The 27144-nt window shown below is 39.9% G+C and overlaps 1 protein-coding gene across 1 annotated transcript in view; it reads right to left on the bottom strand.

Moving 5' to 3' along the window:
• The window catches only part of LOC139742538 (protein-tyrosine sulfotransferase 1-like), a 148490-nt gene that overhangs the window by 13017 nt on the left and 108329 nt on the right, over positions 1-27144 (bottom strand). Inside the window, exon 4 of the mRNA XM_071653074.1 lies at positions 3959-5865. Coding sequence (XP_071509175.1) covers positions 3959-4812 — 854 coding nt within the window. The 5' untranslated portion in view covers positions 4813-5865. The remainder of the gene's footprint in view (positions 1-3958; positions 5866-27144) is intronic.

Here is a 27144-nt window from a genome sequence, read left to right as displayed (position 1 = left end):
CATCACATTTTAATCAGCAAAATCTTCCTGGCCAGTGATAGTTTAATCCGAAGGGGCAAAAAAAGGATGATTTTAGAAAGAAATTCTGATGCCTCTCACGTGTGGTGTTCCCCAGGGCTCTGTGGGTGGCTACAATGCTATCCTCCATTTATTTGATTGATTGTGAAACACACTTTGTTAAGTCACAGTACATTTCATTGTCACATTTATGCAGATAATATTCAGCTTATGATTTCTTTCAAATCAAATCAACTGGATGCAGATTCTCCTGCCCATAACCATCCTGCTCGCGTGAGTGATTTTCGTGCTTGGATGCACTCCAATGCTTTGATGCTGAATTTTGCATGATGTGAATAGATCTCGGTTTTAGCTCCAAGGCTCAGCTTAGTGAAAATAAATGTGAGATCCATTTCTTTCTCAGGGCACACTATTATCAATGTGTTTCAAACCCGTACCAACCGTAGCATCATTTATGTATACAACTTGACTATGTCTGGTCAAGTTTTCAATACACATTTGCAATTCTGTCAGGTACCAATTGCACAACACTGGGTTTATCATACCCACAACAATCTGCCTGGCATTATTACAGAAGAGATAGTCCACACTTTCAGCTCCTCCCAGCTCAATTTTCGTAAGGAATTTCATACAAGAGTCACATTAATGTGCTTGTAACTACCCACTATGAATTTCAACTTGTTCCATGAAATCACATGAAGCTTGAGTTGATACTCTAAATACCCCCCCCCCCTCTTTCATTGGAAAAAAAAAATGTTCTTGACATTTTAGCATAACATGTATTTCGAATGAAAGCCAAGACATTAGTTTGGGAATGGGAAGTTATCAATCTTGCCAAGTTTTCACTTTAAGAAGGATTGTAAATAGATGAGATCAGCATACACACAGCATGTAACAGAAAGGTCTGGCAATAGAGGTTTGTATGCTACAATGGCCTACGAATCCTGAATTCTAGAAAAATCAAAGCTACTGGAATATCTTTCTGTGCCAATACATTTCTGTAAAGTTTGGTAGAATTAGTTTATGACATTGAAGGAATGATGACATGTATCATTAATTGAGCTAGATGAATTTAATGGGCCTTGACAATAATTAGATGTTGTACGCCTAAATTTGGACTTCAGTTAGATATTAATGCTGGATGAATGCTCTGGATGGGACGACAAATGAATCCTTAGCTTCAGCACAGCACTGTCTTATGAAAGAATGCTGTATGTCATTAGCAAAATTCTCAGATGTGTATAATTTGTGACATCATTTCAAAACTTAATTTACCTATACTCAGCTGCCACATTAGAATCAACTGCATACAATAGGCGTTTTCACATCAGCCCGAAAAAAAAATTCAAGCTCGAGATATTTTTTAACTTCCCAAGTCAGAAAATAGCGCGCTATTTTGAAACATCGGGCTGATGTGAAAACGCCTAATGTTTATTGGAATTATTCACCTAGTAATAAAACATACTTTTATATCTGATTTTCTGAGAAAGAAAAAAGTGTGGAGTATATATAGGAAGGTGAAATGAGGAGGTTCGCAACACCTTGTTTTACACCTATTGAGATAATTCATGTAGTAATGAAACAGACTTTTATATCTGATTTTCTGAGAAAGAAAAAAGTGTGGAGTACGAAGGTGAAATGAGGAGATTCGCAACACCTTGTTTTACACCTATTGAAATAATTAATGCAGTAATGAAACAGACTCTTAATATATCTGATTTCCTGAGGAAAAAGAAAAAAGAAGTTTGGAGTAGGAAGGTGACATGAGGTTTGGACCACCTTGTTTTACACCTATCGAAACAATTCATGTAGTAACGAAACAGACTCCTAACGGTATATCTTTGATTTCCAGAGGGGAAACAAAGTTTGGAGTAGGAAGGTGAAATGGAGAGGTTGGAAAAGCTTCGTTCTACACCTATTAACTCTCACTTCGCAATCATCGGCAAGTTTTTCCTAAGGAAGAAGGCGGGAAGAGGGGACAAGACAGTGACATACGCTGAGGGAGAGAGACAGCAAAGTGTTATCGGGTTCCTGTCCAAAGGCAGTGTTTAGTCTTACTGACATCTCTGTATGCGGCAATTGCAAACATGCGTAGTATTAGTGAGTGGCTGGTGTTGATATACGAGGAGGGTTTGGGACCTCGGTGCATACCGCATCGCGTACAGATCCCTGCCGGCATGGAAGCGGCGATGGGGGGTGGGGGGGAGGGGACTGATACGTGATGAGATGGAGGCGGTTTGCACGGGGGGAGAGGATAGGAGAGAAGAGGAATCTTCAACATCAAGGCGATGTTAAGTCCCTAGTGAGATGAGGGAGTCTCATGATACACCCATGTCTGAATGTCATTATTGAGGGCATTCAGGGCATGGTGCACTGCATCGCTGGTGAGTGGATCTTCCTTTCACCCACCTTCTGAACTACATGAAAAAGGAGACCTCCAGGATGATTTTTTCACTTTTTGCATTTGAACACGTATAAATAGCTAATACTTGGTACAAAGTGTCAAAATTTACAGTGATTGGGATGAGGAGTATTGATGTTTTCAAAATTCATAACAAATCCTGATAAACAAGGATGAAGACATGGCAGCTTCACATAAGAATGCATAATTGGGTGATGAAGGAAGCATGCATAAATTCTGCACAGGTGAACTTGTCAAACAAGTGGTATTGTAACGGATCTAAATTGCTACATTACTAGAATATGTGAGCCTTCAGTGTATTATAATTTGGGTTTTTCAGAGTATTGATTTACCAGCTCAAGGACCACAATAAATTCTACAGATCTATACTTGGCACAATTAACTTATATGTACATGATCTGATATTATATATATAAAACTGTCTTGTATGCCCCTTTAAACTGCTGCTTCCAGATACTGCAACTTCCCACAGAGTTTACACGTGGGACACAGACTACCCGAAAGCCAAGTCTTAAATGGCTTGCATATTTCCGAGCCCCATGCCAGGTAACGAGCTGAAAAATGATAGCTGCGTGATCCTGCCGACTTGAGCCAAAAATAAAATCACGTCTCTCATCCCGCTACCCATACACATAAAGGGCAGCAATTCCACTAAATCATCTGGTGCCAAAAGCAACACAACGGCCCCTCATGCATCATTGACAGATACTAAAGGCATCAAAAATTAAAAACCTCCACTTTGATTTGGCATTAAAAATTAAAAACCTTCATTTTGATATAATCTCCAGATGCATCTTTCATCGGACAACAACATTGCAGACATATAAAATGGAGAATATGAAAACTCAGTATCAATTTGCTTAGCATGATAACTGTCTGTCACTAGGGAAATCTTCTCTTATTGCCATCACACAACCAATTTACCCAATGACTACAGTAACACATATTTTCAGCTAGGCTGGATGAAACATAGGCATTATAAGAGTTTGCCGAGTCAAGAGGACATACCCATGGTATTACTGCAGTAGTCACATCAAATCTAAGCTGGAAATCTGTAATATGATACATATTTTCAATATATTTGAATATTCAAAACTTACTTCAACTTTTTTGATCAAATAATGCGAGAACAGCAAAAAGCCAGATACTATAACAAAACATTAATTGATAGATTACACTAGTGATACTTGGAATATACTACAAGATGTCAACATAAATGTGTCAAAATTTACTATTCAACTTACAGGAAACAGAGTGAGACATCGCAGATATTTGAATTTTGTCTCAAATATTTCACTGTTACCGGATCCTAATCTGGACTGACATTGCATCAATAATCAAACCACATATTTTGGCAGAGTTAAAGAATGCTTTTCAGGAAAACAAACAAACAAACAAACAAACATCTAGAATGCAATTGGACAAGACAAAGAAAATAAACTCATCAATCTCTCATTGTGACGAAAAGATTGAAAAATTAAAAAAAAAGCAACTTGAATGATAATGGTATCCTGTTACCTTGACAACGATATTCCTCCAGGCTTGCCGATATGCTCCTCATGATGCATCACAGCGTCATCCCATGGCAGGTCCAGGAAGTCCAGGATCTTCCTCATCCACTCCTCGGGGTGTAGGACCAGCTGCTCGTAGAACACTGGCAAACAGTTACCCTTGCCGACCCGCAAGCACTGGTCGTACATGCTCTCAACAGCCTGGTTCCACTTTTTCAGGCAATCGCGGTAGTTTGTTATGTCGAATCCCGTTATCGTCACTTTGCGCGAGATGATGGAGTGCACCGTGGCGCGCCCGTCCCGTATCATGAGGAGGTACTTCCCATTGGGGAAGACTTTGTGGAGGTACAGCATGGACTTGAGCACAAAAGGGTCCTTATTGCATAACCGAGGGGCGGGCTCACCATGCTTGGCGATTATTTCGAGCATGAAGGCCGAGATTGCATCGTCCACGACATTGTCTGTGAGGCCCGCTTCCAGGAGTCTCGCATGCTCCTTGGAAGAGCGTATCCACTGCGCACGCATGCTGAGGATCCGTGGTATAACGCGTGTCTCCTCCCCGCATCGCACGTCCCCGTGGGCGTCGAGCATGGCACGCATCAAGGTCGTCCCGCTGCGCGGCATCCCGCCTATAAATATAAGAGGCATTTCTCGATGGTATGTGAATTCGTTGTTCTGGTCGTCGTAGATCACGTGAGGTTCGACGGGCACCATGCGCACGCTCTCCGTCTTATCCACACAGTTTGACTGCATTAGCATGTATGTGATGGTCGCCGTGACGAACACCGTCACCACGGTGCGTACTTTTGTGGACCTAGCCATCGTAAAACTGATCAGCCTTAGCAGGTGGGGACTATACATCAAATATCCTATCACACTTCCCAAAATGTTCCAGAATTTCCACCGCTTGTCCTCCTACTGCAACTTCTCCGTCACAGATGATCCATACTATGCATGTCTCTGATTGCACAATTTTTTCATACATAGGACAATGGTTGCAAATAAATATACATGGTAGAGATCAATGAGCACCTTTATGAGATCCTTCTCTAACAACACATATTATATTCTCTTCCACCACATTCTTCTCTATACCCATATTCCCATATGAATCACACTCCAATGTCTTCACTTTTGCAGACAGGTCATTCCAGTATTCCCAATTCCTGGTGGACTAGTCTTGTTCCAGGCAGCTCCTCATTTTTTTAAAAATCTGTGTTATATGTGGTTCTAGCCTGTCTGAGTCATAAAGTCAACCTGAGCTGTTGAGGTGCCTTTCTCATTCCTGGACTCTTATCAATAGAAATTTACTTGGAAGGCAAGACTTCCTTGTGCAATACTTCAAAAGACACGCAACCAATTCCAATTTTATTCCAAAACGAATGCTTTGGTCTTCCTCTCAGAACACAGAGGCAGATCCCTCCAGCTTGCATTCAACACTTTTGCTCATTTGCACTTTCCCCTCCCACCAAAGAAGGGGACGGACGTCTAATTTGGCAGAGCTCAGTTTGGCAGATCATATCATTCCGTCCGTCCCTGCAGCTCCATTCTCCCACTCATCAAGTGCTGAACTCTGGCAGCGATAAAGGCCCTTCAGGTGTCCTTTGCAGCCTAATTCTTTTTTTTTTCCTCCTACAAAGCTGAAATCCCTCAAGAGGGGGGATGCATTTCAGTCTGCCTCGGTGTTGGGGGGTAGACAGCCGACCTGGGAGTGATGGGGCTGGAGTGAAAAGAGAGAACTCCCCGATCCAATATAGCTGAGTGGATTTCTGAGCGGCGAGTGACTGCGCCTTTCGTGGGCCACCGGCTCAGAGAATACCTGCTACCAATTGTGCCCTGCACATCTCCACGCCTCCCGTCCAATCAGACCGCTGGCTGACGTCAACCGCGTGAACAGTCGAGTCGAAGATGAGTCTGGATAGGTGACAAAAATAGAAAAATGCAGTTTTAGTCCAGGCAGCTCCAAAATCTCCAAACACCTTTTGTGATTGATACAGTTTGCTAGATGAGATTTCGTGACTTGAACAGCAAAGCAGCTCTGAGAAAAATCGAGGGAGAGGGAGAAAAGAGAGAGAGAACATTGTAAGGGGATATGAATATAATCATCAACGTGAGAAAACAGCACCTATAAATGGAATTGAGCCAGATTAGATATCTTTAAGAAGCAGGTAGACTCAGACGCTCATTTCCAGGACAACCACTAGCATACATATTAAAGCTTAATAGAAGCATACATCTTTTAAATCAACGGCACAACGCAAACTACATGAAAGCATCAAATTAATAGAATTAATCATGTGCCTTGGCTCCACTGAACAAATTGTCTTAATCAAGGCACTGATTCTCAAAATTGCATGCACACTGCGGTCTTGTACATTCGATGGTATACATGTATGCTTTGATTAGCAGTGACAAGCAAGTATACGTCAGTTCTATAATGGAATCTCATCGGTGACAGCATGAATGCATAATTTGTGATGTGGCATTTCTCTCGTTTCTTACATCACTACTTTATATGCAGTATATGTCACTTTATATGTTCACAAATTTTGTGAGAGTTCATATAAATTCCTGAAATCAACAGTGCGAAAATATATTGCCCAATGCAACACAATGCATCATGCTGTTAAAAGAGGAATGTTTGCGTGCATTTTAATTAAATTGCAAATTTCGCAAGAGACAAGATTCGCGAAATTAAGATGAACACAAAAATTCTCGTCTACAATATATGCATTGAATGCCATTGGCAATGCGTAAAAATTTAATGCCATGAAACAGGCCGTCAGCTCCAATTCACGAAAATTTCATGCCACGAATATATCATGTTTTATAGTATATTGTGGATGTTACAGTATAAGGTGGACATTCCCTAACTTTTCTCTTGTAAGGGGAAATATGATTCTCTCTCATTCCATCAATGTGGTTTTCGATCGAGAATTCAACCATTCCTGAAATAGTCCCACAAGTCCAAACTTGTGAAATATGATACTTGCAATATATATGGCATATGATACAGAATCCACTTTGATATCGGGCACAACCTTGCAACATTTCTCGCTTTTCCTCAGTACAGTAAGGCTAATAACATAATAACGTTAATCACTCTCATTAGAATTCTTACTCGCATTTGTACAATTACATTCATATAACAATATGTAAACATACAAAGTATTACCAGAAACAATCATTCTTCCAATGGATCACAATATACTGAAACAGATTTTTGCCACTAGGAAGATGTTAGGTATATATGCTACAATATATTTCATCTACAGATCACCAACAGGTTAATTTAATCAACTGGTATATCATTAATCTCTTGTGACTAACAGGGTGATAGATATTCAAAGTAATGACAAAAAGACAATGGGACTTATAGTTTCGGCCCGCAATAATATCCTAACCCATCACCAACCTCTGCCTCAGACCATAGAGCTCACCCCCCACTCCCACCCCCCAGAATAGGGGGGGGGGGGAGACATGTGTTCATACACATAGAGGATCACCCAAGAGAAAAGAGAAGTGTGTTTAAATTAGGTTAAATGGGAGACCACAAGAGTTCTAACAGGCATCAGGTGAAGTCGACCATACAACTCGAGTGAGTTCTGGGAGAAGATTCACAGCATGAGAGGACAGAGATGGAGAGGGGGAGGGGGAGAGGGAAAAAGCCAGGCACATTCTACAGAACTAGATTATTTCCACCAATTTGGCAATGAGATTCTGTTGTGACCCCAAGTGGTAAAGCTTTGCTTGTAACGCTGTCTGAAGATGAAGTGACATTTTACCTGTATCTCTGTCTCACCCATACCCACCATCATTGTCTTGTCTTCATTCCATAAGTAGAGAACATTTTCCATGTAATTGTTTTACTTCACTGATTGACGGCAGCAACAACATGCTAAAAACAAAAAAAAAACTAAACAAAATCTCTTTTGCGTGTGTAACATGTTCATGTGTGTATCTGAACATAACCCAAACTATTTTTTTTTTCACTCTCTTGCCCTTCTATGGGCTTACAATATCCACCAAGTCTACAGAATATCAAACCTGTAAAACTAATGTCATTGTCCACATCTACAACAGCAAACGAAGTGAAAGCTATTATCATGAGAAGGTTGTGAGGTAATATCTCATGATATTAGCTCGCACTATGAGAAGGTTGTGAGGTAATATCTCATGATATTAGCTCGCACTATTCCACCAAACTCTGGATTGGTTTGGCATAACTTCTGAGAGATTTTGATAAATAGTTTTCATTCTTGTTCAGGGAGCCATTTGTCACGTGAGCAGGACTGTTTCACACCTAAATCTCTTTTCATGTTTTGACTCACATTTTTCTAAATCTTCTGTGATAATCACATGATAGTCTTTGTCAACGGCTTTGGTTCGTTATCATCATGGAGCTTTGCATTTTCAACTCTACAGACAACCCTCTTACAATGTTCATTCCCTTCATCAAAATTTATTTATTCATTAAATGACGAAAGGAAAATCATCAGTCATCATAAATTTGGGCAAAAGAGTCTTGTATGAATGAACAATTTGTTGAAGATTTAGGCATAGTTTTATGACCCATTGAATGGGTCATAAAATTATGCCTAATTGCAAACAAAATGCCAGATAAAACTGACACATTTCACAAGGAGATGAATGATGAATTCATTTCTAATAGTATTATTCCAGATTCTCATATTTCAGGCTCACAGCAGTTATGCAGGATAATGGTAGGACCTTTTTGACATTTAGTACCCATTTTTTTTTTATGTATATGATTACAGCTTTCCAACTCTAGATGTGATCAGTGACACAATAAGACCAATTGCTCACAACGTTACAGCTAGCACGTAAATAGCAGGGGTCGGGTTGAAATACTCATTTATATTACCACATTAATATGTTCATATGTTACCAGCAAATCCAAATTTACTTCACTGAGAAACCTCCACATTGGTAATCACAAATTCTCACTTACACAGTTGAAGCACACGCACAGCCCTTCCATCTGATGGTGACGAGCAATATTGGCAAATCACACCACAAGATAAAACAACTACAACACCTTCATTCTCCTTGCTGGAGTTATGACTAGAATGAGGAGGAAGAGGAAGGGGAGAAATTTTATTTTTTATCGGGAACCAGCCTAATGATAAAATGTGAAGGACAGTCACATCCAACAATTGTAATCAGTTGCTCAAATTCACAGCATAAATGCACATGCACACAGCATACACTTGAAAAAGTGTAATTTGTGAATACAAAAGGAGGCTAAGGGTTAGCACTGCTGAAATGACACATCCACCCATCAGGTTTGTACACCAACTCCTAGATGTCCAAGATGTCTGCCTAGACAGATTTATATAAATATACATCATAGGCCTACCTCAGGCCATGGTCAGCAAAAGGTTTTTACGAGAGTGGCCGTGCAACAAAAGTCACCAGTATTGCTCGCCATGACTGCATGGCGTGAATGCATCCACAGGAAATTGCCACTTTGATTGTGATAAAGGCAGCTGGGGCGAATTTTGCAGTTTGAGCATACGTCGCCTGCATTTCACCCCTAAATCCACCTGTTGAAAGGAATATATGTGCTGCTGCCTTTGCTGTCCTTCCATCTCTCTTCACACTGTATTTGATGCTGATATTGACAGGGAAAAATGAAGATGGCAGAGGTGAGGAATAGAGTTAACTATGAGTCTGAGCAGGGGGGGGGGGGGGGGGGGTGGGAGGGGAGAGAGGAGGGATACCCACTACCAGAACAGGACCACAGCAGTGAAAAGTCTGCATTAAAGGGGGGGGGGGGGGGGAATAGAAGACTGCCTGTTGAAATAAGACTAAAACTGTAGGAAAGAAGTGACATGTTATTAGATATCATTAGAATTCCACAGATGCCCTATCTGGAAATGATGTGTTTGTTGAAAGATGAATGGGCATCCAGCCACGCAGCAAAATGTGTAAAATACCAAGCTCATTTTCTTCTAAAGTTAAATGGCAACTGACAATGTCATTTACCTTTCTTTGTTCTGATTTTTTTTTTCATTGCTGTTTTGCCAACAAAATATGAATCAACAGAAATTTCAATATGTTGATCTTTACTATCAGTCATAGCTTGCCCATCATTGGTTCAACACAAGTTAGCACAAGCTTTTGACATAAAAACCAGATAGGGAAAGACAAAAAGGAGACAAAGCATTTAAGAGACAAACACACAGACTTTAGAGGTGTGAGTGGTGATACCACACCAGAGGGTTAATTCCCATATTAAAAGACTATTTTCTTGCCCCAAGAAAACTACTGGTTTCATTGGATGTCAATTTACATTAAATATATAATATGCAGAACAATTAACATAGCGCTATGACAAACAGAATTCCAAGACCACTATTTCAGTAATGACTTTTATGACTTTTAGTAATCAAAAGAAGCAGTGCTAGTTTTGCAAAGAACAAGGAACATTTACAGTTGTGCTATCCACTCATGATAAATTATTCTGACAGCTTTTTTGTTTTTGTTTTTGTTTTGGCTCAAAAGATTGTACAATGCATGAGGTTTGCTATAAATATACAATATGACTTCACATTTAAAGAGCATCTGAGGGCATTCTGTTTCTTTGCCATTTCTGCCATTAGGGATGTATTGTTCATGTTTCTGGCCTCAACATTTAAAAGAAAAAAAATATGCAGTCCTGAATATGAGTTCATCAAAGCATTCTACAGTGGCGGATCCAGGTGGGGGCGCAACAGGTGCACTCCTACCCCCCCCCCCTGTAATTTTTGTTAAAACAGAAATAAAAAGAAAAATAGGGGCACTTGTGCCCCCCTTCATTTTGTATAGGCCCCCCTCCCCATTTATGGAATTCCTGGATCTGCCCCTGTTCTACGTGCGTAAATATGGCTTTTTTTCTTCTTCTTTTTTTAGGGGGAGGGAGGGGTGGGATTGACATTCATTCATGGATACCACTGCAAGAGGTCATTTTTGATTGGACGATGATACTTCTACTTGATATTTTGACTACACACAATTTTGTTTTCTATGAATACAGAGGGTACCGATGCAAACAATGTTGTGTTTGCCGAAACAAGTCTTGCGCAAATGCAAACAGAATATGACTGTGATGCCGGGGTAAGAGGCTAATATGTGCACCCAGGTGCATTCGAGGCTGAAATACTTTTAAAGTCATCAATGTAGAAAGGAGCCTACTTTTGCATCAGTACCTTGTCGATGTTGTCATGGTTGTTCAGGATTGGGTGCAATGTGTGCTCAAACATGCATGATCAACAGGAAGTGTTTTTTCATACCGTGGTTATTATAGAACAGGTAGCGAAAATCCTGGGATCTCATTGGTCGAGAGCTGTGTGTTGATTTTTACTGGCTGCACTCTGCCTCAAAGAGGACAACCACTGCAAACATGTTATTGCGCACTTGTAGCAAGAGTTTGCGCACTTGCAGGAAAGGTTCGCGCACTTAGCAAGTGTTCATGCACTCTGTAGGAGATGTCTATTGTTTAGCATACCATGCATCCAGTGCTTTTGCCTTGCATTTTGAAGTACTGGGTGCATGGTTTTTGTCTATGGGAAGCCAAGAGGAAATGTACCCAGTAAATTCCCCATCAGGTTACACAATCAAAAAATGGATTTCCGGCAAGAAAATTGTCCCCCATTCTATAAAACAGATGATGCACATGTCTTTTCGTTCGTCAGTAGGATTACTGTGCATGCGGTAACTATGGAATTTAGCCTAAACCTTCTTGGCTTTGCCTCGTGGGTCAAGTATTCCATATTTACCTCATGCACACAATTCCAACTGAAGCACTCAGACCTGTGCGACATTTGTACACTGTACCATGTCCTAACAGTAAAGATACAGGAAGAAGAGGGTGGCAAAATGCTTGATTTCCACGAGTTTGCTCAAAGGCAGAATATAGTCGGTGTAATCACGAAGACAACACTGTGAATATGTTCACATGGACATCATTAATGTCACTACAAAAATGAAAACTGTTGATTTTGGCTTTAAAAAAACAAATGCAGCAAAAAAGTACAGCATTACTCTGATACAAGTCTCAACACTAGGAGAAAACCAAACTGTGAGGTGAATCTAAAAGGTGTATATCTCTAAAACCACTGGTGGAATAATGTTTTTCCAACATGCTGCCCGATGCAAAACTTCTCTTCCCACACTTTCAACTTTTGTCACCTCTTGAGAAATGGCCTCCCTACTACGGAAAAACCACATTCAGATAGCGGTTGGTGCTGCCATGGCAATCGCATCCTAAAAGACCATCGTCACATCCCCAGGGATCGACGGGGCACCAGATAATCAAGGTACTAGATGTGAATATCTTCCTCTTCTTCTTCTTCTTCTCTTTCTCTTGCTCAAGTCATTCTCATCCACTTTAAGGCCATCAAGAGAGCATTGTCCCTTTCACATGGTATACAGATTTTTTTCCCCTCTCCTTTTTGTTGTTGTTTTGTTTGTCTTTATCACATCCACCTTTCTTGTTCACCCACACACCGTAATCCTTCCTAACAGTTTCCAAGTGTTTGTCCATAATGCAAAGCTACTTACCCAGGCACTGGGAAAGAAGATTATGGAGATAAGGGAGGAGAAAGGAAAAACTCCATTCTACCACCAGAGATCAAGCATCCTTTTTTAACTAAGAAAAAAGTGTAGAAATCTGGTAGAATCGAGCCGACGCAACTTTATGGATGGAGCGAGTAATCTCTACAAAAGGGCATCTTCCTGCTTTTAAAAGCATTACACAGAATCATGATTTCCTTCTTTTTTCCTGTTTTTTGTCGTTCTCATTTAATGGTGCTTGAATTCAAATGCAGTCTCCTGCAAGCAGGCTCACAAAATGTGAATATCAGATGTAATATACAAGATTTGGCTAACAGCATCGTTGCTGAAACTTGACAGACACTAAGATTTACCAAAGAGCTTTATGAATAATATATGAGCCTTGAATCAAGGCTACAAATACTTCAATGTTGTAACTTTTTCCTTGTGGGTTGCACCTTTGCCTGATCTAAACACACATACATGCACACAAACACATTTGCACAAACCAATGATTATACTATATCATAAAGTGCCGCTACATATTATCTTTGGTTGTACCTATAATGCCTATATAAAACTTTGACAGTCTTTTAAGCCTTTATATCATTTGACCTTATCCCATTGAGGACAAGCTGATTTTGCTTTAACCCATTGAGGACAGGTTGATTATGCTACAACACACATTTCCAATAGACACTTGCCCAAGTATGCTCGGGATTCATCCTCAACGGGTTAACACACGTTTCCCATAGACACCTGCTTGAGTATACTCGGGACTAGTCTTAATGGGTTAAGGTCTTGCTCTTTAACTATTGAGGTACCTTATGTCATTCTCAAGTTCTCAGAAACCTACAAATCCCAGCATTCACCTGAGCAGTGCCCTTTGCCTTCAAGGCACTCCACCTGAAGCAAACTGTTTTCAAAATCTTGAGATTAGAGGGTTGCTGCAGGCCCCTCTGGGATCATCCTTCTAAATTTGGGTACTTGGGCCCTGCCCTAAAGGCTCCCTTATGGGGCATCTGCATCATTTCCACAGAATTATGCTTGATGCTATGCTTGCAAATTTGATCACTCCTATACCAAGTTCCGTCAAAATTCAACCCCTCTTTATATCTCCAGCATAAGGGGCTAAGTCACACACAGAGAAAAGTAATCGCCGTCTGAATAACATGAAATTCCAAATCACAACTTTTTCCTCAGTGTACTAGTAACCTCCCTGTATTATTCAAGCTTATGGGAAACTTACGACAAAGTTGACCTACAAGGCCCGAAAGTCTGACCATCTAATGGAAGTAACCAGACATCACATCACCACCACTACTACCAAAGACATTCATATCTTATGCTGATAACACAGTATCTTACAAACGTGTCTGTCACGCTTTACTCAGGTTTAAAGTTGTCTTGTGCAAGGTGACTGCCCTGAGCAAAGCACACTCTAGGATATATTAAAGGGATGCTTTAGGTCAGAAAGGCAACAAAACACAAAACAATGTCACCACCATTCTGTCAATGTGTTATAACACTACACTGAACAATTTTGGACTTTGGATGATTGGAAGACATTTAAGGGTATAAAAACAAATAAGAATGTTGACAAATATTAGAATAACTTTCAAAATACATGTACTCCAGTCATCCAGTGAATACTATATGTATAAAAAAATATTCTGTCTTCACCATGAATTAAACACTATGGTTTATCCTATTTATAAGACATCATTGCATGAAGCCTACTGTAAAAACAGAAATTTTTACGTGAATGAAACTTTCACAAATTTCTGCGCCAACATTAGCTAGAGTAAAATGCACAAAGAAGTTCTTGTCTACACAATGCACTGAATGCCAGCCGCAATTCAAGAAAGTTTCGTGCTACAAAAAAAAAAATAAATAAAAAATGCCATTGGCTCAAATTTGCAAAAGTTTCAAGCTGCAAATGTTCCCAGTTTTACAAGTAATTCTGTAAATGGCAATTATGCCCCATGCCACTCTATCCAACCCCTCTCCCTAAAAAGATACATATGTATAAATATACATAAATATATATATATATATATATATATATATATATTTACACAATATTTTTGTGGCATGAAATTTTCGCAAATTAGAGCCGACAACTTTTTTTCACTGCATAAAATTTTCGCGAGTTGCCTCTGTCATTTAATGGGTATAGCGTAGACAAGAACTTTCATGTGCATTTTAATTTTGCTAATTGCAAAATTAAAATGCATGTGTACATTTCTTGTTTTACAGTATACATATATTGCACTCACTACTGGAGAAAAGGAATAATGAAGCCATCAACAGATACATCCTTTTCATCCTCTCTTTAAACAAGCACCTGTTTTGACCAAGATGGCACATATTTCAAAGGTGTGCAAATGAAATGTCACCGTGATGGGGCAGGCTGGTGATTTATGAATGGATTATACCGAGACCCTACGAACAAACAAAAAAACAACAGAAAAATAGGAGCAACGACGTCCCGACAACAACTAGGCAATCTTTGCTGCTCATTGTCAGTTAAATCACGTACAGAGCACATTTTTTTTTAAATCTCTCTCTCTCTCTCTTCTGCAGCGCCAACCCCATGAGACACATCCCAAAACCATTCCCGCCGGTTGTAACGTTACACCTCCCATCTTTTGCAAAGTCTTTTTTTCTCTCCATTTTTTATCTTTTTCTTTTTTTTTGCATGAGCCTCCATCTAGGTAGAGAAGGAGAGATAAAAAGAAGAATCGAGAGAGACAAAAACAAACTATTCTCTCACCACAAACATTTTTTTTTTCCTCAGATCGTTTCTCCTCCCATCTTCACCCTCATCACGGTGCTGGGCATTAATCACACCCCCATCATCACTGCCAAGTTGATTGGTCCATTAATCATCCACGTCCCTTCATCCTGAAGCACCATTGTTAATCCGCAGATTACAAAACACCCACAAAACCCCTCATGAGCTATTTGTAGGAAAAAAAACAACAACAATGCATAATAGCACAGGGCATACTTTGACTAGAAAATATTTCTACTACTATTACTAAAAAAAAAAGAAAAAATACCCTGGTACATAGGATATCCAATAAGAAAGTGAAGATTCAAATTATAGCTTGGGCTTACTCAAATTAACAAAAGCAATTTAACTTTCATTTTTTGGGGGGTGGGGGGTATTTTTGAGTGCTCTTTAAGAAAAGGTTGTTCTGCGTATTGGGGTGATATCATGCTGTTCCTTCAATATTCATCCTGCGCTACAATAGGGGACACCAGGGGCCCGTTTCATAAAACTTGTCATCAGTGACAACTGCCACATTTCTATGACAAATTTGCTCTCAGCCAATCAGATGCAAGGATTTCAGTAGCTTGTCACATCTATGACAACTTGCCACTGATGACAAGTTTTATGAAACGGGCCCCTGAAATTTCAGTCCAGCCATTTGTAGCTGAAATATCATTGGCTGAGAACCAGAAAGGCATTATTGCAATTTTTTTAATTCTTTTTTATTTTTTTTATTTTTTTTTATTTTATTTTAATTTTTTTTTTTTTTTTTTTTTTTGGGGGGGGGTATTGAATTATCGGTACTGATATCATGTAGAGCTTGATTTCCTCTACATTATGGTGTCAATTTTGAATTAATTTCATTTTCAGTAAAATCAAAATTACAGTGGTGCTATTCTATCCCTTATTTGGAACAATGCTTGAAATAAGTCCATTCACTTTTGATTAAACAAGCTTTTATTTCATGAAAATTGATTGTTTTGTTTTTATTTACTGTCAAATCTCAGAACGCAACAGGACCTTCTGTTTCTCAGCTGATATATCCCTACAATGCCAAATGCTATTACACAAGCTGTATGCAAGCTGTATTGCTCCTATTCTCAGCTACTCTTCAGGTAACTTGCACATTGGAATATCAGCAAGTCTTCAAGTCAGAGATATGGGGAAAGGAAGGCTCACAGCAGGTAGAGAGAAATGCTCCAGCAAATCCCCAGAATGTGATTGATGGTGTTCATAATATGCCAAACTGCGGAGAAGCTCTCCCAACTCATAAAGAGAGTCATTTTGAGCAACTTCCCTGCCCTGCCTAGAATGCAACCCCCCCCCCCACACACACACACATACACACTGATAGACACACAGACATACACAATCCTCTTCCTCTTCACCCCCCCCCCCCCACCTCCCCAACAGATACACGCAAGCACACCACACAGGCTCACACCAACATAGGCACATGGGTTCACATTTATGCCATACAAGATGAAAATCAACTGTTCAACAATACACACTGTGACATCACAAAGAGCCACACCACAAATAAAAGCATGAATGAAGTTATTCATTCTGTCAGTTTCATTCGTTGCCTCCTATTTATTATACACAAACTACTTATCTTGCTGGGGATCTCCATCAATTTGCCACGGCTGGTACTTTTATTGACAGCACCATTTCACACTGGAAAGCTTTCTATATTGAGAAGTACAGACATTAAAGCTGAAAGAATTGGTTGATTGAATCATAAACTACGAACTACTAGGTGGTAGTTGCAGCAGAAAAATAGAGAAAAAACAAAAGACAAATAGTTCTAATTTCACTGAAGGAATTTTACAGTGAATTCAAATGAGGATTATCACCTATGGATGCAGGGCATTGAATACTCAGAATATGTGAAACATTTTCATAAGTTCACACAGCTAATCACAATAATCAATATGAACATTAATTGCAAAATCTCTGCATCAGTGATGTGTTTGGGGGTTGTTGTTTTTTCTTCACAACTGAAGTCATTTCTAGCAAGGTTATGCTTACAAACCAATATTACAGTCATGACAATGCCAATTTTAGTCGCTCAATGTCTTTCCATTTTCTTGCATGACAAGAACACCTTGTTTAAACCTGAACCCACCATTTTGAATGTTTATACAAGAAACAGGAACTATGTTCATGCATAACAGCAAAATGATACCCTTCATTAAATATCACGAGGAAAGGAGCTGAAGGCTTACAACTATATTTACCAGACAGTGGTTGCTCAGAATATACTGATGAAGATTTTGATTCATCCACGTAAAATGATAAAAGCGTGTAAAGTAAATCTTTTCAACTGGTGAATGCTCGCCAGCCAGACAGAGCTGAAGAAGTGACTCGGACGAGTCATGCAACTGTTCTCTCCTTGATTTTCACAAGTAAGTCCAGTCTAACAGGTTGCTCAGAATATTAGTACAAGGGATTAACTGTGCAGATAAGCAGACTGGCTGGTAAGACAAAGCAGTGGCATGGACCCTGGTAAAGTCATGTTTTACTTGAGTTCCTAATATCTTATGCCACAGACATACATGGCGTGTTGAAGCTTTGGGGGCAACACTGTGCTAAAAGTTACAGTGATTTTATTCCTATGTGTACACCCACATGCCAACAAAAAGAATTTCCTAAATGGACAATAAATGAATCTGAATCTGAGTCTGAATCTGAATTAACACCAGGCTTGGGTAGAGCTGCGCAGAGTTGTGCACCGACTATGCTGAGCATGTAAACGCTGCCCTACACTGTGCCTTTGCTGGCTTATGTAACAATATGCCAAGGTATGCAAAGGAGAACGTGAGATGGATGAAAAAAAAAGTAAAATGTGTTATTTTTTGCGCATTTTTGGCATAGAGCACAGGACACAGAAAATATGCAGTTAATATGAGTGTACGTCTACACAATGCTATACTACTATATGCCATGCCTACACATTAGTATGTGTCATACACTAAATGCCTACTCAATAGTACGCTATCCTACGCCAGTCCAGTGAAAAATCCTTTGATGCTGGATTCAAGCATCTACCCACACACTTCTTCTCATTTTTGCATTTTTGTGATAGCTTGCTTCTTCATTTGTTTTTGTTTTTTGTGTGTTTTTTAGTATGCAGCCTAATTTTAGTGTACTCGGTACGCTGCATCAAGCAATTCTATGCAGGCCTGGTGTAAAAGCCCCTTTACAGCAATCACTCTTCATTGTTTCATATGGTTGGTAGACTCCTATCAAGACTTACAGGCTCATAGTCACAACTGTGGTGTAAATTTAGTCTACAGTTTATACAAATTTCTTCTGCATACATGCACATAATGGAATGTGTACACCAACAGACATCCAATAACAACAACAACAAAGCGCTGATACACACTTGTGAAAGGTATGCCCATTTCATTCCTATTTTAGTCCATGGATGAGATTAAAACCACGGTTTTGATTTTAACCAACTTTACGAATATCAGCCAAAATGTCTGCAGGAGTCATTCATACAGCAAGCTGCCATGAATCTGTAGCTACGAATCAAACTCAATTCTCCTCCTGTTCCAGACAATGCATCCCATAGTCACCTTCAACCAGTAATGATTGAATTCAAACTCTAGACATTCCTCATTATATCAAGACACAGCATGCACCTGACCCCATAAACCATTTATATCAATAAGAATTTTAATGCAATTATGGCAGTGTGAGGCAGCACCACAACATCTTCCTGACTGCTATCTACCGCTGTATGCATGCCATGCACAGACTTGTGAATGGAATACGTGTGGCTTAGAAGAGGCAGACTTTAGCATCAGAGGGGTTAGAAATTATGACTTAGATTTCACTCTTGTCAGATATCCATTCCGTCTTCTCATGTCCCAAAGCTGACAACTACAAAAGCTCACCATGTTTGAAGTCAGAGATATTAGATTATTTCCAGGAATACTCCAGAAATCTTAGCTTTCTTTCAGTCAAGGGAGGGGGGGGGGGTGGTGGGGAGGGGAGATGGGGTTGGGGGTATTACTTTCCTCACTCCATGTATTTCTACGTCTCACATGAATTAACCCTTTGCAGACCCTGATTTCAAATTGGGTGTCTCACAGGAGAGGAGGTTGGATCACAAACCTCCTCTCCAAATTTCAATTTCTGAAATGCAAGTCTTGGATAAACATGACGAGGAATGACTGCCCCTATATCTCCTTCTCAGGTGAGTTCTGCTACAGCCAACAGTGCGGGCTGACCTGGGAAATCAGCATTTCGCAGGGGACAAGGGGGGCGGGAAAAAGCAGCTGCTGCCCCAAACCCCCCTGCGGCTCTCTTTGTGGAAATATTTCTTTTTGTACATGCAGTGTTGGGTTTCTGGGCATGATCTGAAATTATCTGGCACATGGTTTGATTTTCACACCGTGGTTGACCTGGAGGCACGGTGTTCTTTCCACATTAAAGGATACCAGATCTATCCCCCCCCCCCTCAATTTCATCTCCTGTATTCAACCATAGTACATGTGCCTGTTGACTATGTGAATAATGTGACTCTGTGATCCCTTTGCCCCCCCCCCCCCAAAAAAAAAAAAATGCCTAGGAAGACAAATGGGCAGATGACACAGAAAGTATGCAATAGGCAGGCAGATGAGTACAGGTCAGACAAGATAGGCACTGGACGGGACTGTTAAGGTGACTCAGTCAGAAGCATGTCTGCCTTACAATAAAGAGGCTTGGGTTCAGGTTCGGCATAATGCTGTTGGGACAACAAAACCACATATCTCAAAAATGTAAAATGCTAGGGGGAGTGAAAAAAAAAGACAGCCAAAGCACTATAACAAATGGGATTGCCTTTCCTTTGACATGCTGTGGTGACTTCATTTTGGGAGTAAGACAGCTCAGATCTGGACAGGACATTACTTAACTGATTACCTAACAATGTATCATTAAAAGGGATTTTTACCACCATTTGAAATACAAGGTTTTCTTACACCAGTGAAGATTATGCTTTAGTGTATAAATCATGCCTTCTAAACATAGAAAAGACACACTTTGTCTTCTGGACTAGCCATTTAATGGTGGTCCTGGGTCAAATTCATGCATGTACAATGTCCCATTTCAAGTCTCCTTGCAAAGAGCAGGTTGCAAACCTACAGTAAGGATGCTGTCGATCCCAAGCATGTTGAGGAAAGCAGGCAAATGATGGTTTTCCCTGTATGATTTGCTGCAGGTGACTACCACTTGTAAGCATAATGACCAAAGACAGGCATAAAGCTATGGCAAAACACAGCAGTCCCCAATTCAAATGTTCCCATTCTGATTCCAGCACAATACCAAGCAAAAACTGACCACTAATTCTTGCGAGTTATAGGGAAGAGTAGAGTATGGCGACCTTTTGAAAAGAATTACTTTAGATATTGAGAGCCCATCAGAAAGTATTATCAAGACTGCATACACACACAATTATTACATCACAAAGAAATTGTTGGCTTCCTGTTTGACAAAGTAAAAGCAATTTCTTTTTTTCTTTTCATTTTTGCTTGACAGAAGTTCACATAAATGGTTTACAGTTTACAAAATTTTTATTCAACAGCCTCAAACTAGATAAAACTAAACAAAAAAAAGAGCTTGAAACAAATATTGATTTTGACGAAGTCTCCAGTCATAACATAAAAGAGAGGAAAAAAGGACAACAGCAAACAAACACAAACAAGACGCACTGTAGCCCCACACCTTCGATCCCCACGTATCAAACTGACGATGGTCAATGCCTTTCCAATGCTGTCATGGAGAAGTGTGAGGATGACATGTAGAACCCACAAGGTATTTCAATGGAAATCCTGTTAGTACAGACTCCTGGACTCCGCTTACCAGGGAGGGGGAGTTGCCGGCAGCTAAGAAATGACTCTCCGGTCCCTATGTACTGCTCCGCCCGTCTGATTGAACATCGGTTCAGGAATTGATTGCCCCCGGGGCAAAACACGAAAATGAGAAGAAAAAAAAGGAAAGAAAAAGGGACAAAGAAAAAGAGGGAGGAAGAACATGAGAGAGGGGGGGGGGAGAGTTCCATGATAGTGCATTATTCTCCCATTTCTGCTCCGTGTCTAATTCCCCGCAACCCGCATTATCGAGCGCGAGTGTGGTCCAATTGGAAGACGGCGCGGCATTGCGGGGAAAGTGTCGACTGGAGGAGTAAGGAGCAAGGGTGCACATGGTTCTACACGCATGCACCCACACTTCTTACTCAAGCAACTTATACTTATGACTTCATGATGGATTGCCGAAGCCACTAAGAGTTATTGAGGAAAGTGCAACAATGGATACAACACATTTGTAAGCACGGTAAGAATAAAGACGGGTGTTCATAGAAGAACTAGAGAGGGGCCGTCAAAGGCGGCAGACCCACGCCTTGTACAAAGTCGGGGTAAACATAATGTGCATTCGGTCATCTACCAGAATTCGGTCACTTAATTGCCAGTGTGCTTTATCACCAGCCAGTGAGTTCACATCATTTCACATACGGCAACACTCATTCACAGCAGGAAAGTCCTTTAGTCTCCTCCAAAAATCCATCGAAAATCCCAAATACCACCGTCAAAAGTGCAGAATCAGAACTTTTCCAAGCGCGCACGAATTTAGTCCAGCTTTAAGAGTATATTGTCTACGCGACGGGTCGCCGAAAAAGCGCTAAAAATCGAGAAATACGCTGTTTTCTTGCGGGATATTTTGCTCATAGCAAGCCGAGAGTGTGATGATATCAAAGGTCGTATGAGTGTACGATCTTTGATGGTATCCACAAAAGCGCAAAAGAAAAACAAAATTTACGTACTCCCTAGGCAATTACCCCTATGAATTACTATGATTAGTGTCTACGGAAATTATTCAATGCAAGGGTTGAATGCAAATGTCTACAGCACCAGTATTCGGTCACCAACGAGCGCCGCAATGTCCCCGATGCAATTTTGCACCAACAGTGTAGAGCGCGATGCATTTTCAGCAGCCTTGCACACGCATTGACATTGAGCGCGCATATCGTGCAGTAAACTGACCGAGCAAATGCTTCTCTAACGAAAAAAACAATCAATGTTAATTTGAAAAATCATCAAAATACGGGCCAGTTTGTGACGACGGAGAACGAACTTTCATAAATCTAGAAGGACATAGTCCCTCAAATAGGCCTTAACGTAAACTTCGGAATTCTTACGAACATTTGAGCAGCGAAGTCGGATCGTTTGGGAGTTTATGTGTTCGTATGGTAGCGGAAAATCGCAAAGTGAGAAACGGGAATTTTTCGGAGTGGTCACTATATCATGGGGTCAAAACTTCAAGGTCACACAGAATTTGCAAGGGTCAACCGATTATCACCAAAATCTAATCGATTCTTTCCTGCCATTATCCAAACATACCCTGAACATTTCGTGCAAATCCGTTTACCCGTTCTCTTGTTATCTTGTACACAAACAAACAAACAAACAAACAAACAAACAAACAAACAAACAAACATACGGAACCCTTTACATAACCCCCTGCCGATTTTCATCGGTGTGGGTAATTAAGAGATTGTTTATACAGTTACTTTGCCTTAAAAGGTTTTATATCACTTTTGCAAATGTCACAAAAGTTTGTATGATTGAAAGAAGAATATCTCCCAACATCAAGTATGATGAAATCTTATTGCAATACACCCCAGAGTTTGTTTGTTTTTTTTTGTTTTGTTTTTTAAGAAATGAAAAAATACCCCATTTCACTCAAGAATATGTTCCTCATTTAACACCCGATAATAATGGTTGGAATTCTTATGAGGCCCAAATAAATCCACTGCAAATCTATAATATTTAGTCCCCCTCCATCGTAAAGAAGTTTCCATGTTTATCAATTCTGAGGAAAGGTCTGAATTACTTACCTCCACATTATACCAGATTATGACAGGAATCTTATTTTCAGGGTTGCAAAAGGGACACACAAACCTTACATAAGAAAGTAAAACAGTAGCAATACTTAAACTTAACAAAGTTTTTCTTTTTATATGGTACTTATAATACGAACATACTGCTTGACAGAATGAGATTGGCATAAAAGATGGCTACTACATTTCACAAGCTGTAGCAAGGCAAGAGCATTTCCTTAAAATGCTTGTTTCCATGGAGAACTTGGCAAACTACAGTCTAGGTAAGGTGCTCACTAATTGACAGCAAATTTAGATTCCTTCTCCCATGCATTCTGTGTATTGTGAAAGGACTAACAGTTATTCCCAAGTGCCGCAGCAGACATCTCAGACAACAACAGTGACATTAAAGACCACTCCACTCTCCCCCTCAATTTTGTCAGAAGATACAAAACAGATGGCAGTAACAAAAGACGAGGGCAGAAAAATGGGAAGAGGGAAAAAAAAAGGAGGAAAAGAAAGCTTGTCCAAGATGCAGATTCTTTGTTGACATGGCTGCCTCCTTAACGTCATCTGTTTAAACACTAGGAGGCCAGAGCAAGAGTCCATGCTCCACATAAATGCCACTTGCTGCTCAACATACGAGCGTCGCAGGCAGGACTCTGGGCATGGTCTGGTCAGCTGGGGCATAAGGTTACGTTCATGGCGAGCAGTCCTTTTTTGCCAAAGGAACTGGGTCGGGAAAAGCAGTAGAGGGTGAGGGAGAGGGGGTAGTTTGCAGACCTTTTATTTCTCCTTCCTCCTGCTGGAAGACTATTATGGTACATTTCAAACTCAGCCATGGGGAAAAAAGAAAGAAAGCAGACATGAAAACTTCATCAAATCTGCAGGGGAAAAAGCATCAAACAAAACATGCGATTGCTCTGAGACGTACTCTTGTAATTAGAATGGGATTGGGTGCTTTCAGGTGTGGGAGTTAGCAATTCCTGTTCTAGTTTCCATTGTTGGAAACATACATTTCGCACTCTGGGCTTTCCTACTTTTAGTGGAAGAGGGCACTACACGCTATTCACGATGATAGTTGATTTTAAAGAAGATTTCTTGAAAGGAGATTTTGTTTAATATTCAAATTCATGAAATTCACAAAATGACCTTTATGGGACAACTTATTTAACAACTGCTGTGCTGATGATTAACTGGGATATAATCATCATACTGTCGACTTGGAACAGCAATGACTTCTTGTGAGTTTGTGTGTGTGTGTGTGTGTGTGTGTGTGTGTGTGTGTGTGTGTGTGTGTGTGTGTGTGTGTGTGTGTGTGTGTGTGTGTGCGTGCGCGTGTGTGTATGGGTGTGCTTACATGTGTGAGCAAGCATGTGTGTAGACCAAAGACAAATCTGAATTAGTATTGTCAGATTTCAAGTGGACTGAAACGACTTGACTGCACATCAGCTATCTTCAATCATAACACCAGCTCCTTTACTTACTTTGATATAAAAATGATTATGCATTCTCAAAATCATGAATGTTTATAACTCTCCTGCTTATCTGACAAATCTTTATTTCAAACTACCTAAGATAAGATATATATTAGAATGCTGAAATTATATTTTTTGAAGTTTGTTTCCTCATTTTTTTCAGAAAGTAAATACCTTGGCAACCAACTCCAATGTTTATCTTTGGCAAACCATAAACGGATATAAGACAAACAAACAACAGGTTAGTCTTAGTGGTACCACCTATAACATATGTAAGGAATAAATACATTGCGCCATGAAGAGGGGGAGGTATTGCAGCATGTTACCATGGCAATGAAAACTTGCACTGTTATTTTGGTCTGAAAGGTGAAACAGACACACCAACTGATGCAGTATTAAAGTGCTGACCACTTTCATCCCCTTAAAACGAGAGAAGCACACCCCCGTTTCCATGACGATGCACACACTCTGCCACTGGCACACCCCTAGAAGACGCAGGCATCAGATAGAGTAGCAGACTTCACGTCCGGCCGATGATGGATACTAAATAAATAATGCCCGGGTGCTCAATGGGCGTGCATAACAGCACTCAACAGGGCGTGCTTGGATGGATTCCAAGACAGGCACTTGAACGTGGGACCAGAGATATCACTCAAGTGGAACAAAGACAAGAAACATACTCTACTCCAGATGACGGCCAGAGAATCACATATTTATAAATCTAAAAAAAGAAGATATTTTGTGATATGCATCCTGATGATTTCTGGATAGTGGTTAGACTAGAAAAATATAGGTTTCCTCACAGAATCATAAATATGTGAAAGTGTGGGTCTAAACGTATGTTTGCATGTATGAATAATAATAATGATAATATATGGGACTTGTAGGGCACAAAATCCATCTAATAATTAAATGCTCTATGAACATATATATATATATAAATATATATAAATATATATATATATATATATATATATATATATATATATATATATATACAAGAGAGGGAAAACTGACCAGAAACAAATAATAAATGGTGAAAACTTTGAGCAAAGAAAATGGGTTTTCATGTGGCACACATACACACACTATAGCTTCTGACCACACGAGCAAAGAGAATTAAGGGTTTGGGACGAACACCGATCTAGGGCTTTCAATAGCTCAGTCGGTAGAGCACCGGTCTAGTAATCCGGAGGTCTCGGGTTCGAATCCCGATGAAAACCAATTTTCTTTGCTCAAAGTTTTCACCATTTATTATTTGTTTCTGGTCAGTTTTCCCTCTCTTGTTTCAATTGATATTACAAAAAATAAAAAAGCTGCATCGCTTTGGTGATCCCTCGCATTTATTCCAAAGTTGATTTACGTCCTTTGGGTCTATGTCAGGTTAATGTGTGTGTGTGTGTGTGGCACACATACACACACTATAGCTTCTGACCACACGAGCAAAGAGAATTAAGGGTTTGGGACGAACACCGATCTAGGGCTTTCAATAGCTCAGTCGGTAGAGCACCGGTCTAGTAATCCAGAGGTCTCCGGTTCGAATCCCGATGAAAACCCATTTTCTTTGCTCAAAGTTTTCACCATTATATATATGTATATATATATATATATATATATATATATATATATATATAGTAATATGATAGATATATATAATATTATAATATATATCATATGATATGATACTATATTACATTATCATACATGTATATGTATATATACATATGCACATATACACATATATGTATGTTTGTATGTGTGTATGCCTGTGTGTATGCTTTTACACAGTATGTACATAAATGATGCCATATACTATCCAATATTATACCAAACTAACTTGGTGATTGGATGATATCGTGATAAGAATTAAACTAGACAAATATCTTCTTAAATCATCTACTTGATATTTCACACCCACCATTTGATTTTCTTTCAACAAGAGATATGATCAAGTGCTGTCTACCCCTGATGTGAACTGAGTGATCAGTCAAAGAAAGTATGCTGAGTTTTATCAAAGATCAGCTACTACTATTTAGGGCATACATTAGCTGTAGTCTATGCCATATAGGGTTCCATGTCAGTGGTTGCACCTCCAAACCTGTCCATCTACTTTAGCATAGCCATCCTCAGTCCATTAATGCTATCAAAGCCTGTGTCATTCTTCAGTACACAGACTCAACGAAAGTGGCCCTACATGTACTTCTCTTTTTGCAATTCCCTGTTTGGGCTCACAGAGTATCAGGGAATTATCAGATAGTTCAGGGTGCTGCATACAGTGTCCCGCTAATTTCATCATCCTCTCACGCACTTTCGCAGACACAGTTGGCAAACCACCACATAAGTTGACATTTCGAATGTAGCCACTCCCCAACACATTAAGGAGCTATCCTAAGGAGACATGTACATGTGTACATTCCATCCAGTGGTTCCTCTTGTTGGGCTGTAAGTGCTCATATTGTGTCTGCTCCATACAGTAGTACAGACATGACAGTTGGAACAAAAAAAAATGC

The sequence above is a fragment of the Diadema antillarum genome, unplaced genomic scaffold (assembly GCF_040938485.1).
Source record: "Diadema antillarum isolate AM-2024a unplaced genomic scaffold, OU_Dant_1.0 scf00000032, whole genome shotgun sequence".
NCBI classification, from domain to species: domain Eukaryota; kingdom Metazoa; phylum Echinodermata; class Echinoidea; order Diadematoida; family Diadematidae; genus Diadema; species Diadema antillarum.
The sequence above is the reverse complement of the archived record's forward strand: the minus strand, read 5'-3'. Positions and strand labels throughout refer to the sequence as shown.